This window comes from Mesocricetus auratus, unplaced genomic scaffold (genome assembly GCF_017639785.1).
Source record: "Mesocricetus auratus isolate SY011 unplaced genomic scaffold, BCM_Maur_2.0 Super-Scaffold_100008, whole genome shotgun sequence".
In the NCBI taxonomy this organism is placed as follows: domain Eukaryota; kingdom Metazoa; phylum Chordata; class Mammalia; order Rodentia; family Cricetidae; genus Mesocricetus; species Mesocricetus auratus.
In genome coordinates, this window is record NW_024429192.1 from 63,810,389 (window position 1) to 63,822,575 (window position 12,187).

The following is a 12,187-nucleotide window of genomic DNA, read 5'->3' on the forward strand; positions in this document are numbered from 1 at the left end:
TAAAGAAATACAAAATACAATTATCGTCCTACTACTTACATCTAGATATTATTTTTGTGGTCTTTAGTGCTTGGAGTAATAGGGACCTAGATTTCTACTCCCCTACTCTGTTACATAAAAAACCACAGCTGGACCAAGTGTTCTAGAAAGTACCCTGGTGTTGACCAAGAAACTTCCCCTAGCAGTCTTCCTCTCCTCCAGCTTACTATTATAATAGAACACTGTTGATGATGATGATGAGATAAGTGTGATTATGTGATGATGGTGGTGGTGGTGGTGATGATGACGGCGAAAACAACAAAACAATACCACCACCACATTTGTAATTACAGGTTTCAGAAGTTCACATTTATTGAATAATTTTACCCTTACAACAATTCAATGAGGTAGATAATATTTTCACTTAACATGAAGTACTGAGAATTTGAGAGCAAACATGTGCTATTGAAATGCACATTCACTATAATAATTGATATCCCAAATCATATGTCCTGACTTCAAAGTAAAATTTTATATAATATCAAGCTTGCAATGGAAATGACTGTCTTATGTTGTTCCCAAGCCCTAAGACCCACACAACACTGTACTCTAGTTGATACCAAAGAGATTATTTTTCCTTTCATTCTGGTGCTTAGAACTAGGGAAAGGTGGCTTGATTGTCCTCGTGTATTCTTCAGTTTTTTCTTAGAAGTCATTTAGTGAAATTTGTCAATAATCAAGTGACTGGATTTTATACACTCTTTCCTGTTTCAGCAGATTGATCATATGAAAATAATAACACCAATACTATTGTCTTCTTTGGCTATCCAGGTTAGTGACTCTATTTACTTTTGTAATTTTATGTGCTTTACTGTTATTCTCTCCTTATCTCATAAACAGAATACAAACATTATGAAAGTAAAGAACTAGAAAGGCTAAAAGATTTCTTTATCCTTTGAACAATGAATTGACTCCTAGCATTTGGCAATGAGTTTCAAGTTTTATACTTTAAGGAGGAAGAATATTATCTGTAATATTAGTGTTTGTTTTGCGCTTTCATTCCACACATACAAGATATTACTACTTAATTTTCATTGACTCCTCTCCAAAATTTGTAAAGGCCCTTAAGGCCATCATCCTTTATGAGATCAAGAATATCAATCATTTGGGGGAGATTTGTCTGTCTGGGGCACTCCACAGGTATGAACAATTGGCCTCAAAGACTAAGTTCACTTTTGGCTCAGAACCACTTACCCCGACATCTAAAACACAGCAATCCTGTGGCTCAGCTGTCACAATTGATAAATAATTCAGTGAGTTAAATAAACGAAAATCAGGTGTTTTAGTCTTCTATCTTGGAGGGTATGGTCTCACTCTATAACCCAGGTTGCCTGGAATTTACTCTGTAGCACAGACTGGTCTCCAACTCACAATCTTTTTTCTTTTGCCTCCTGAGTATTAAAACTGGGGGAATGATCCACTACATGGGGTTCAAAATTGTTCTACATATAGTGATGAAGTATTGAAATAACAGTCATCCAGGGAGAGAGTACAGCTCATGATCTGCTAGTAGATATTGTTTGAAAATTTCCATCTTCATATCCATGTACACCTTTCAGAAATTCATTCTCTACATTTTAGTATTTTTAAATGTTTACAGTGCTCAAGGCAAAACTCTGTGAACTATTCTTAGAAGAATTTTGAGTAATGAGTAATTTCCCCATGACACTAAGAAACAATTTTTTTCTTTGTTCAACACTACAGTTTGCTCACATGTATCAAGACTTTGAAACATTAATTTTCTTCAAACTAAGGGAAATTTTTAATTATTACCAAATAATACTGTGTGCATTAGGGAAAACACATAAAAGTTCAAATACTTAATGGCAATAGAGCCCAACCAGACAGAGAGAAAATACGAGGAGAGTAGTCACAGACTCCATGAAAGCCATGGGTACTAGACTCCACCGAGCTCATCAGTTTGAATTCCCTGTTTAACTCTTTAGATAAATGGATCAATGATGCTTTCTAATGACCATGTTACATGCTCTGTTGTGTTCTAAATGTGTTCAATTCTTCTGAGGCTCCCAGAATTTCCAAAATGCAACACCTCATTTGCAGACAGTTTGAGCATCACATTCACTAAAGCCACTAAATGGAAAGTAAGCCAACATGACCACTTTCAACTTAAAACATGCTTCTTATTAACCAGAAACTGTCACTATTGTAATGCAGTCTATTAACAACTTTCATTTAGGGAGCACTTAGTTGCCAGCTTTATTCTTTTCTGTATGAGCATTCATCTTGATAACTTGACATACTCAGGTTGGACGTGAGCATCAGAGTCTCTCGTTGTTTTATTATATGAAGTAACAGAAAGAAGATAGGAGGTCCTTCTTTGCTTCATCACCATATCTAAATATCTCATCTCATTTGTGGAAGAAGATAATGCTATGTGTTCATAAAGTTCAATGTAATTTTCCTTTCCTAGTGACAGTAGAATATATTTTGTAGACTTCTATACGAACCTATGAGGACCTTGGAGATAGTTCTAGTTAATAAAATATAAGGGAAAGGAAATAAGGGGTGTCAATTAAGCTCAATTATAGGGCAACTGCAAGCTACACATTTCACATGGCAAGGACACAAAACTTCAAGCCCCTATGCTGGATGTTTAGCATCACAAAAATAAGATGTATGATGGGAAGTTATTGAAATCTCAGTCCAGCATAGCTTATCTTACTCTAGTAGCGATGATGGCTGGAACACTCCCACCAACTTCCACAGAGCAGTGTTAAATAGTTCATAGATGATAAATGCACTCTACCAACCACTCTATTTGATTGTTTGCTTGTGCTGAGACAATTCCAAGGGCTAAACAGACCCTTTATTTTCAGCTATTGCCTGCAAACACTTTGTTAAAAGGATGATTTGTAGTCCTCCTTGGCTGGAGAAAATCAGAGCCTACAAGGGTAAAAGAGAGGTAAAAATTAACGGTTCTGAAACAATTTGTGCATCAGAATCACCTGAGAAGTTTAAGTGATGCTTTGCCCCGCCTTTGTGATACTCGTTAAGTTCCTTTTGGTAACAGCAAGAAATGTGGATTTCTGTGTGAGTAAAAATGGTTCTGATAAGAAAAATTCAAAGGATACATCTTGGAAAGGTGAGGGTACATTAAGTCTTTCTCACTTACAATATGAGCCACCCTATAGGAAATAAGGAAAGTGTTAAACAGTTTTGTAGGTAATAATTTTCAAAGTGAGACTCATGGGGTACCTACCTTATTCAAATTGCAAAGGGTACACTTGAATAAGCTGAACTCCTAGACCGTGCTCCCAACTTATGAAAGAGCCATGGTAGTAAAGGAACTGCTTTCATGTCTTCAGTGTGGAAGTGCTCCCAAAGGGACTCTCAGATACACAAAAGTTTGCAACCATTATCACATGAGTTATTTACTTTGTGCATGTTGTAATAATGAATTTGTTACTTCTAGATTGGCATCTTAGTTTAACCAACCACTTCAAAATCACCTATCTGGAAGCAAATATACAATCACTGGAGGTATTAGTAGTTGTAAGAAGAGGTCACTCTGGAACTCATAACATGTGTATCACAGTTTCAAAAACTTAAATTCTCTTTTTAATGTACACAGGGAATACACTTCTATATTTGCCTTGGGGAAATTTAAAATATGATTTTAAAGTCCAGAGGACACAATTCTAGTTTTTTAAAGTTAATATATACAAAAATAAAGTTACATAAAATCATAATACAGCAAGTTTAGATGATCCATTAGATACTTGATATAATACACCCCTGTGTAGAGCTTTCTTGTAACAACCAATCTTGGTTGTTGACTTGAATACATCCAGCATCAACTAAAACCCAAGCAGCTGGTCACACCAGTGAGGGATTGTCTTGGTTAGATCATGTGTGATGTGCAAAGACTCATACTAAATCTGGGCCACACTTTCTGGTGGAAGTCAACATAAAAGTACATTAAAGAAGGAAGCATTTGCTTTTTGCCTGTTTGCCTTCACTCTCACTGGCAAGCCCATCTATACTGTTGCTGACAATTTTCCCACCCCATTACATTGGTAGTAGAACCCATTTCTACAAAATTCCAATGTAGTCTAAAGACCAGCAGCTCTTTAAAAATGTATGACTCTAGCACCAGATTGGGATTGCTGAGATATCCAGTCTTGTGGACTGAGTAATTACCAAATTATTGGCCTTTCCACTGGGAGACAGCCATTACTGAACTACCTGGACCATGGCCTATAATTCACTCTAATAGAACTCTCCCTCGTACAAACACACTCCATTCTGTTTTTTTTTTTGTTCCTATAGAGAACGCTAATGTACCTGCTTTATATATTTTGCTATACATGGTTGAGATAAATTAGTTCCCCTTAGAATTCTTGGAATACAAATTCTTTCACATGCATGTACCAGGGTTGATTTGAGAGCTGACACTGAAAATTGTGTTAGAAGTCCAGGTTAGAGGCCAAAGTCTATCACTATCTGTCCCATTGGGACAGCAACTCATTAAGGATATAGTTTCTTGTTCTGTGGTGAATTAGGACATTTTAAAAAATAAGTGTTTCATATGCATGAAGCTTGTAGCATGCCACTTAATGCTCAGAACAACCAGGGAGATCAAAATTATTACTTCCATTTTGGCTAGCAGGACACCAAGGCTCAGAGAGATCATAGTCCATGAGGAAACAGAGAAGTAAGACTGGGCTTGAGTTTAAATTCATGATCCTAACTAGAAAAATATTTCTTACATAATGGCATTTCTACTTAACCAACAATTATGCCATTTCAATGATAGAAATTAATGACCCATAAGTAAGATTACTCGTTATTTGCATCATTGAAATACATGACACTGACTATCACTTTATTGTAGCATGAGAGGGCAAAGAATAATGTTAATATTTGAGTCTTTCTTCATATGTTGAAACTCTAGGTCATTATCTTTCAGATTCTTAGATAGCCAAATGCCCCAAAATATGACTTTATGTTGCTAACCCCCTGTACTTACATCTTCAAAGAAAATCACTATCAAAAATTAGCTTTGAGAATACTCAAATTACTCTGTTGTTTAAAAGAACTAGTATTTTCATATCCATACCACTGTGCCTTTAGTTCTTTATTTTAATTTTCCTCTTAAGAAGATGATTCTAAGGACTTTGCCTGCAGGATTTAGAGAAATCAGTCTTACGCCAGGAAACTTTCTCTCTACAGACTAGATCTCATAGGGTCAGAAGGTGCTATTGCAGGCTACTGGAGATAAAAGATATTAATTGTTTTACTCAGCACTAATCCATACATGATACAATACCAACCTCCCAGGCAAGATATAACCACTAGTGTAATAATGACATGATATTTATGGGGTAACCAACTACTTTCTGATTGGATTTGACGACTGCTACATGTCTGGTATTGAATACATTTCTGGTATTAAAATCTGGTCAAATTCCATGGTTGGGGAGATACATAGGTCTTAGATATGTTATGTTGTTAAATGGTCACATTGTCAAACAAATTGCCTTCAAAATATTTATATTTATAACCACATACCTCTGCTAGTCAGAAAAACTTTTTGCAGTAGGATGGAGTAAATGCAGATACTCATAACTAGTCAACATAATAACAAACAATTGTGAGTAATCAATCTTAAATAGGGTTACTTTATTAGTCACCTTGTCAAGGCTTAAGGAATACTGTTAACGAGGAGGCAGAAAAAAATTCTAAGAGCTGTAGAATAGGAAGGATTGGGTGAAGTACTTTCTTCTAGATGTGACATGTTTTGCACTCACAAACTCAGAGCAGCTGTGGTTACCTGCAGAAGCCAACCACATTCTACCATGAATGGCAGAGGAGCTGTTGAGCAACCAGGGTTTAGGAAGAGTCATCCTTCTCTGGAGCAGTAGCACTGGTAATAGCCTGTGTTTCAGTTGGTGGTCCTATATCCATATACACACTGGTAGCTGGGATTGGTGTGCAATTATTTTTAAGGCTTAAATTTGGTAGGGGGACTTGCTGTCAGGATCAAGAGAGAATTCCTAAAGGGAAATGGAGGTTAGAGGTGGATATATCAACTTTCCTTGTATACATGCATGCACTTTTCTTTGTATCTTTAATACTTATTTACTTTGATTTTGTGTACTAACTCAATGTATGTGCACCACATGTGTATAGTTGTCCTCAGAAGTCAAGAGTCATTGGATTCTCTAGAATTTGGGCTACAGACAGTTATGAGTCACCATTTAGGTGCTGCGAACCAAGCCTGGGTTCCTCTGTAAGAGCTCTCAATCACTGATACATCTCTAGCTTCATGTGTAAAATTCTCAAAGGGTACATTTAAAAGGATTTAAGTTATTGTGCATAGGTGACAAAAGTAATTTATAAAAATTTCCAAAGATATTTTAAAGTTTGTATGTTAATAAGAAACAAGACTAATTTGGATAACAGCCTTTTCTCTCCTCATAGAATTTGAAGTCATGTGTATTACCCATTTTCTGGCCCCTAAGCTGAGGCCTTTGAACATCTCTGCAGGAAATGATGTAACATGAAATGAGATCTTTGGTTGTGCTGAGTCATTTCTGTTGAGTTGCACATCTAGGAAGACATTCCATAGTGAGTAGTGTATTAGACAGGGCGTGTTCTTTGTGTTTTATCTCTCTGCCACCCCCTTTGCATTTGACTGAGAGGCTACTTCTGGACCAAGCTCACTAGCAGCAAGGGGCTGCTATACTGAAGGTGACTGTTGACATTGAATGTTGTCTGCTAGTGTTTTTTATTTACTTCTGTTTAAGCTGCAAGAACATACACTGATTCTCAGCTGTGTCCTGAGCTGGAGGATTCATCAGATAAACCCTATTATAAAGGCCAGATGTTTTCAGCATGGAGAGGGAGTACACATTTCCCATATGTTCTCATAGCCAACCTACTTTATTCAAGGTTAGTGTTGCCCATGGCACTTGTGTCCCTGTTTCAGCATACATTCTTTGACTGAAGACTTTTGCTCTGAAATTACATACATTTGTATGAATATATCTCACAAATGAAGGGTTTTTTGTTGTTCTTTAATTGTTTGGTTGGTTTTTATTTTGTCTTGTTTTACTCTGTGACTTTATTTTTTACACATTTAAATCAGGACATAATTGAAAGTACACATTCAAATATTAATGTTTTATACCTCATACAAGAAACTGAACAATTTGTCAAGCAGAGTCTAATTCAGTAGCAACAACTAAACAGAGCTGAGTGAACACCGTAACTTCAAGGGATCTTGATAGGACCCCAACTTTATAGTAATGTGCCATGTACCTTTTGCTGTCATGTAAATGTGTGCAGAAAGACACATTGTGAACCTGCACTCTATCCTCTGATGAAGTGCCTGGAAGTTAAACTTACATCTATCCCCTTCCTTCCACTTCTGCTACCTTTGACCCTCGGAGGAATGTGAACTTAGAAACCCCTTTCAGAATCATGAATAAAGGATGGAGGCAGCAAACTCTACCTACAGTTCCATTCTGATACTAAATATTTCTGCTGTGATTTGAACAAAGCAAGATCCTCACATAAGCCCCACTTGGTGTCTCTGGTACTTTCATAAACTTCCGATACACATCAGGAAAATAAACAAAACAAAGCAAAATGACCCCCTTAGCTTTCCTACCTAATCTAAATCTCAATTTACTGAATCAGAATATTCTTTAGATTTGAATATAAAAGCCAGAAAAGTCAAAATAAGGAGAGGGCATTAAAAATCTGCTAGCACAAAAGACATGACATAAAAATATACCTTTATTGATAGTGACAGCATTAGGAAGTTGAGAGTACACTATTTACAGGGAGGCAATAGGAAGCTTGGATTCCTCTCAGAAGGTTTGATCGGGGAGGGGAGCAAAATGTGCTGTATGTTTGCTACTGAATGTTCTCCTACAGTGTCCACAAAAACCTGCTCTTTTTCAAGTCACTGCCTTGGGTACACACATTCATTTTGAGTGTCAAAGCCCTGCTCCCTTGGGTACACACTCATTGTGAGTGTCAAAGCCCTGTTCCCTTGGGTAGACACACCATGTGAATGTCAAAGCCCTGTTCCCTGGGGTACCCAGTATCAAAGCCCAAGCACACTTAGATGACCCATAGCGTAAGGAAACACCAGATCTCAGCTGCTTTTGAACCATGGGGCAAGATCAGACGCTAGGCAACTTTTCCATACTGACCTTCTAGGGCCCGAGAAGAGTGTGCTCTTCCGAGGCCGTTAGAGGCAATAACTGCATTCAGGTGCTTCCGGTCTTTTGTCTCCTAAAAATAAATAGTTTTTAGAAATCAATAAAAGGGATATAAATCTGATAGTCTATTAGATGATAAATGTCAATTATTCCCCAAGGTTTGTGACCCAGAGAGTTAGTAGAAATAACAGCCTCCACCCTCCACATAAAGTGATTATAGGATATAAAAGTCATTGTTATTGGATAAATCTGTAAAATGGTGCAGTGCAAGAGTTGAGATCTGGGGAGAGGGCTCGGGTCTGGTGCTGTTTTGTAGCCACTGACTTTCGGACTCTTGGAAAGCAGGCTTACAGAGGTGTGTTTCCCACTGGGGTTGGGTATGCATCTCTGCCCGGCTCTTGCTCCTGAGGTGACTTTCTCCTTCACAGTAGGTGACACAGCAGCGACAGGCGGCTGAGGGCTTCCCTCTGTGCTTGGACATGATGCCAGGGGCTGGCGGTGCTCCAGACACCCGCTCTAAGCTCCGGAGTTCTGGGGGCTCTTTCAAACGACTTCTCCTCTGAACATGATCCAGACTGGTGTCAGACTGAGAAGAGCAGCTCTCATTCCAGCCCGAGCTGGCGCTCAGACTTCTCAGGGGCAGAGCCAAGCGCAAGGCCTTCCAGAACTTGGAGCCAGAATGTTTGGACTTCTCTCCCTTCCAGCTCACAAAAGACACAGACTCCTTCAGCTGCAGGATGCCTGGGTGGGGATGCTCCAGGGGACGGTACTCCACCACAATGAGCTTGGTGGCAATGGAGTTCTGGCACATGACGCCCAGCTTAAACTCCAGCATGCTGATGCTCTTTTCTGTCACATAGTCAGGGCTCAGGACAACGATCATTCTTCGGCTCCGCTGAATGAAATCAAACACTGCTTCCACTGTATCTATAGGGAAATGGAAAGATAGCATAGCATCTGGTAATGAAAACATACCTAGTAGGTCACTGTCTAGTCCGCAAAAGACCGGCATGAACAAACTTTTGAGAAAATAGAATATCAGTGCTAAATCACGCGAACTTATCCACACCATTTTTACCGACAGTTGGGAAGAATTTGTACCTTGTAAGAAAGAGGAGTCGCTTGAACTTAATCTCTCTCCCTACACAACACCCCCTTCCACTGCAGATGTTCTCCTCATGAAAATGCCTTCCCCCACTATAAAAATAGAGGGAATGTGAATTAGATAAACTATTCCTGAAAGCAACTAACTCTCTGCTTACAAATCATTTCTCGTTTTAGAATTTCATTTCCTTAAATTTCATTTAGTGGACTTATATCAGATGTCTTCAAACTTTTGACATATGTAGGCACTACTGTGATGTTACTGCATTTTCTTACCTCCGAATTAATTGACTTCAGGTATTTATTCTTATTCTACACCATTCATAATTTCAAGAACCCCCACCCCTTATCATATTCCTGTGACTAATAATTCAACTTGTATATATGCCTTCCAGAATAATATCTTGAATAACAATGAGCATACTTATTTCTCCAGAAAGTCTGATTGGCAAATTACCAAATCACCACCTCCCTAGATCCTGAGTTGTCCCCAGTCCCAGGTACTTAACATTTTGGGCACATTATTGGTCTCCATGAACAAAGATGTCCTTGTTTCATGTTCCCTCCTTCCTGCCTTCCTTTCTTTGTTGATTCAATTTTCTTTTGCTTTTTCTTTCTCGCTGTGTATGTATGTGTGTGTGAAGAAGTGGCCTAAAGTCAATTAAAGAGCTGAGTGCCACCATAGTAGTTAAGAATCAATCAATTAATTAAGACTTCTTGCAGAGTACTCGATTCTAATGTTTGCTGAGGGGATATGGATGGGACCCAAAAGAAGATTCTTCAAATTAGAGCAGTATTTAACCCACTGTGAAATGCAGGGACTTAGACAATATGATCAAAGAAAAGAAATCCCACCCTCCCACCCGTGTGACTCCTACCTCCAACAACTTTGAAAACATAAGGGAGCCAGTACTGAGGCTGCATTTGCTGTTTTCAGCCTATGGGGACACTGAAAATTGGCAGTGAGTTTGATCACCATAAACTTGAAAGGAATGTAGAAGCCAGGATCCTTTCCTGATCCATTCTTTCTAATAGTGGGATTTCACTTGAATTTAAGTAAAAATTAGAATAAGTGGGTTTTGTTCTGATATTAAAAGATTTATATTTTCAGTTCTTAAAACCACATGTGTGCATGCAGATGTGCATATGTGCATGTGTATATTTCAGTAATTCCCTTGTCCCATTCTCCCCTACTCAGATTTTATGAACTGCTTTTAATATATTAGAGAAGACACCTGTGAGGATTCTGCTGCTTTACCTGAATCATGAGAAGTAGAAAATAACCATAGGACAATGTGGCTGGATTTCCAAGACAGGAGACATATACAATCAAATCCTACAAGCATATATGTATGCATATCAAAATGATTATTTTAGGAAAATGTGTGTTGCTTTCAATGGGCTATTCATGGTTGGAAATAAAACCCATCTTAAACATTGCCTTGTGCCTGTGGAAGAAAAAAATTTTACCTTTCAAGAAAGTGTGTGGTTTCCATTTGAAAGAGGACAGAGTAGACACAGACCTGAGTGGTGGAAACAGCCATTGACAAAGGACTGGAGCTGTCCCAAGATGGAGCTTCTCCTGTGCTTGGTTATTGGCTTTGTATTTTAGAAGCAAGCAGCTTCCTGTTATGCCATTTAAAACATCTCCCAGATTTCAAAACTTCATATTTGAAGATGAGGGTGATCATTTACAATGCTAGAGTTTGTATGGAGACGCAATGAATCTGGTGATTATATAGCAATGGATTCATATTCTTTGAATCATTATGTTGATTTTTAAGTTATGGTTCTGATCCAGAACTCTAATAATCCTTAAGGGAAAGCATGCCTTAAAAAGTTGTAATGGCCATGAAAATCATACTCATCTACAAAAAAATTATGGCTCTGACATTTTCCCTTTGCTAGGATTTTTGTAGAAGAACCTACCCTCTCACAATATGTATTTTTTCTCTTAAAAAAAGAGCAACATTGGAGAGCCATCTGAATTCAGATATTCATTTTTCCTTGATCTCATTTTTTAAATCTTAATACCTTTGCATCTGAGTGTATGCTTCCTCTACAAAACACATGTGATAAAAGCAAAGTTGTAGGGCCATAACACAATCTAGCAATGGGCTAAGAGAGTGTGTTAGTAGGAATTGTACATCTCTGCAGCTGTTATAACCTCGATGCATGGAAAATTGAAACCCTATTACCATCATAAATTTACTAATTTCATATTCTAAAGCTGGTATTAAGAACTGATAAAAATTCAATAAACATATCAGATAATTTTATAATTTGCCTGAGACACAAAAATCACAGCCAGTAAGATGAGTCAGCAGATGAAGGTGCCTGTCAATCTGAGTTTGTTCCCTGGGCAGAATATGAGAACTGACTAGCATCCCCTCCACAGGGATAGAAAATAAATACATAACAATTGAATCTTTAAAATCCTTATAAAGAAACACTAGATTAGTTGCTGAACATGTTTTTCATTCCATGCCGCACACTTTGCTAGCATAAAAGATCTCATTAGGGATGTACACAACTGGATGGAGAAATTGTCTAGGGAACTTTAATTAGGGAAGTGGTAGCCAGATTGATGACACCAATGCAAAGAATGCCAATACTAAGTAGTCTTCTAAATGGTTTACCGTTGAAGAGTGAAGTAACTTAAGACTAGTTATCACATATCCAATGTAAAACATCCATAAACAAAATGTAATACAATGTATATTTCCTGTAATGGGGGATTCTATATGTGCACAGTAGAAAATTTTGTTGTCATTCAACCCTGCCTGGCAGTTGTTTATTAATTAACTGAAGAGAAACCTGTGTCCTCAAGACTTTGGTCCGTGCACCCT

At 37.9% G+C, this 12,187-nt stretch overlaps 1 protein-coding gene across 8 annotated transcripts in view; it reads right to left on the minus strand.

The window, feature by feature from the left end:
- Positions 1-326: 326 nt before the first annotated feature.
- LOC101842609 (interleukin 1 receptor accessory protein) overlaps positions 327-12,187 on the minus strand; it is a 146,732-nt gene continuing 134,871 nt past the window's right edge. For 5 of the 8 annotated variants that reach the window (XM_040751007.1, XM_040751011.1, XM_040751008.1 and 2 more), the window contains one exon: positions 327-9,161. In XM_040751007.1, the coding sequence (XP_040606941.1) occupies positions 8,449-9,161 (713 nt within the window). In that variant the 3' untranslated portion in view covers positions 327-8,448. The remainder of the gene's footprint in view (positions 9,162-12,187) is intronic. The other 3 variants (XR_005878973.1, XR_005878972.1, XM_040751012.1) reach the window with 3 other exon arrangements.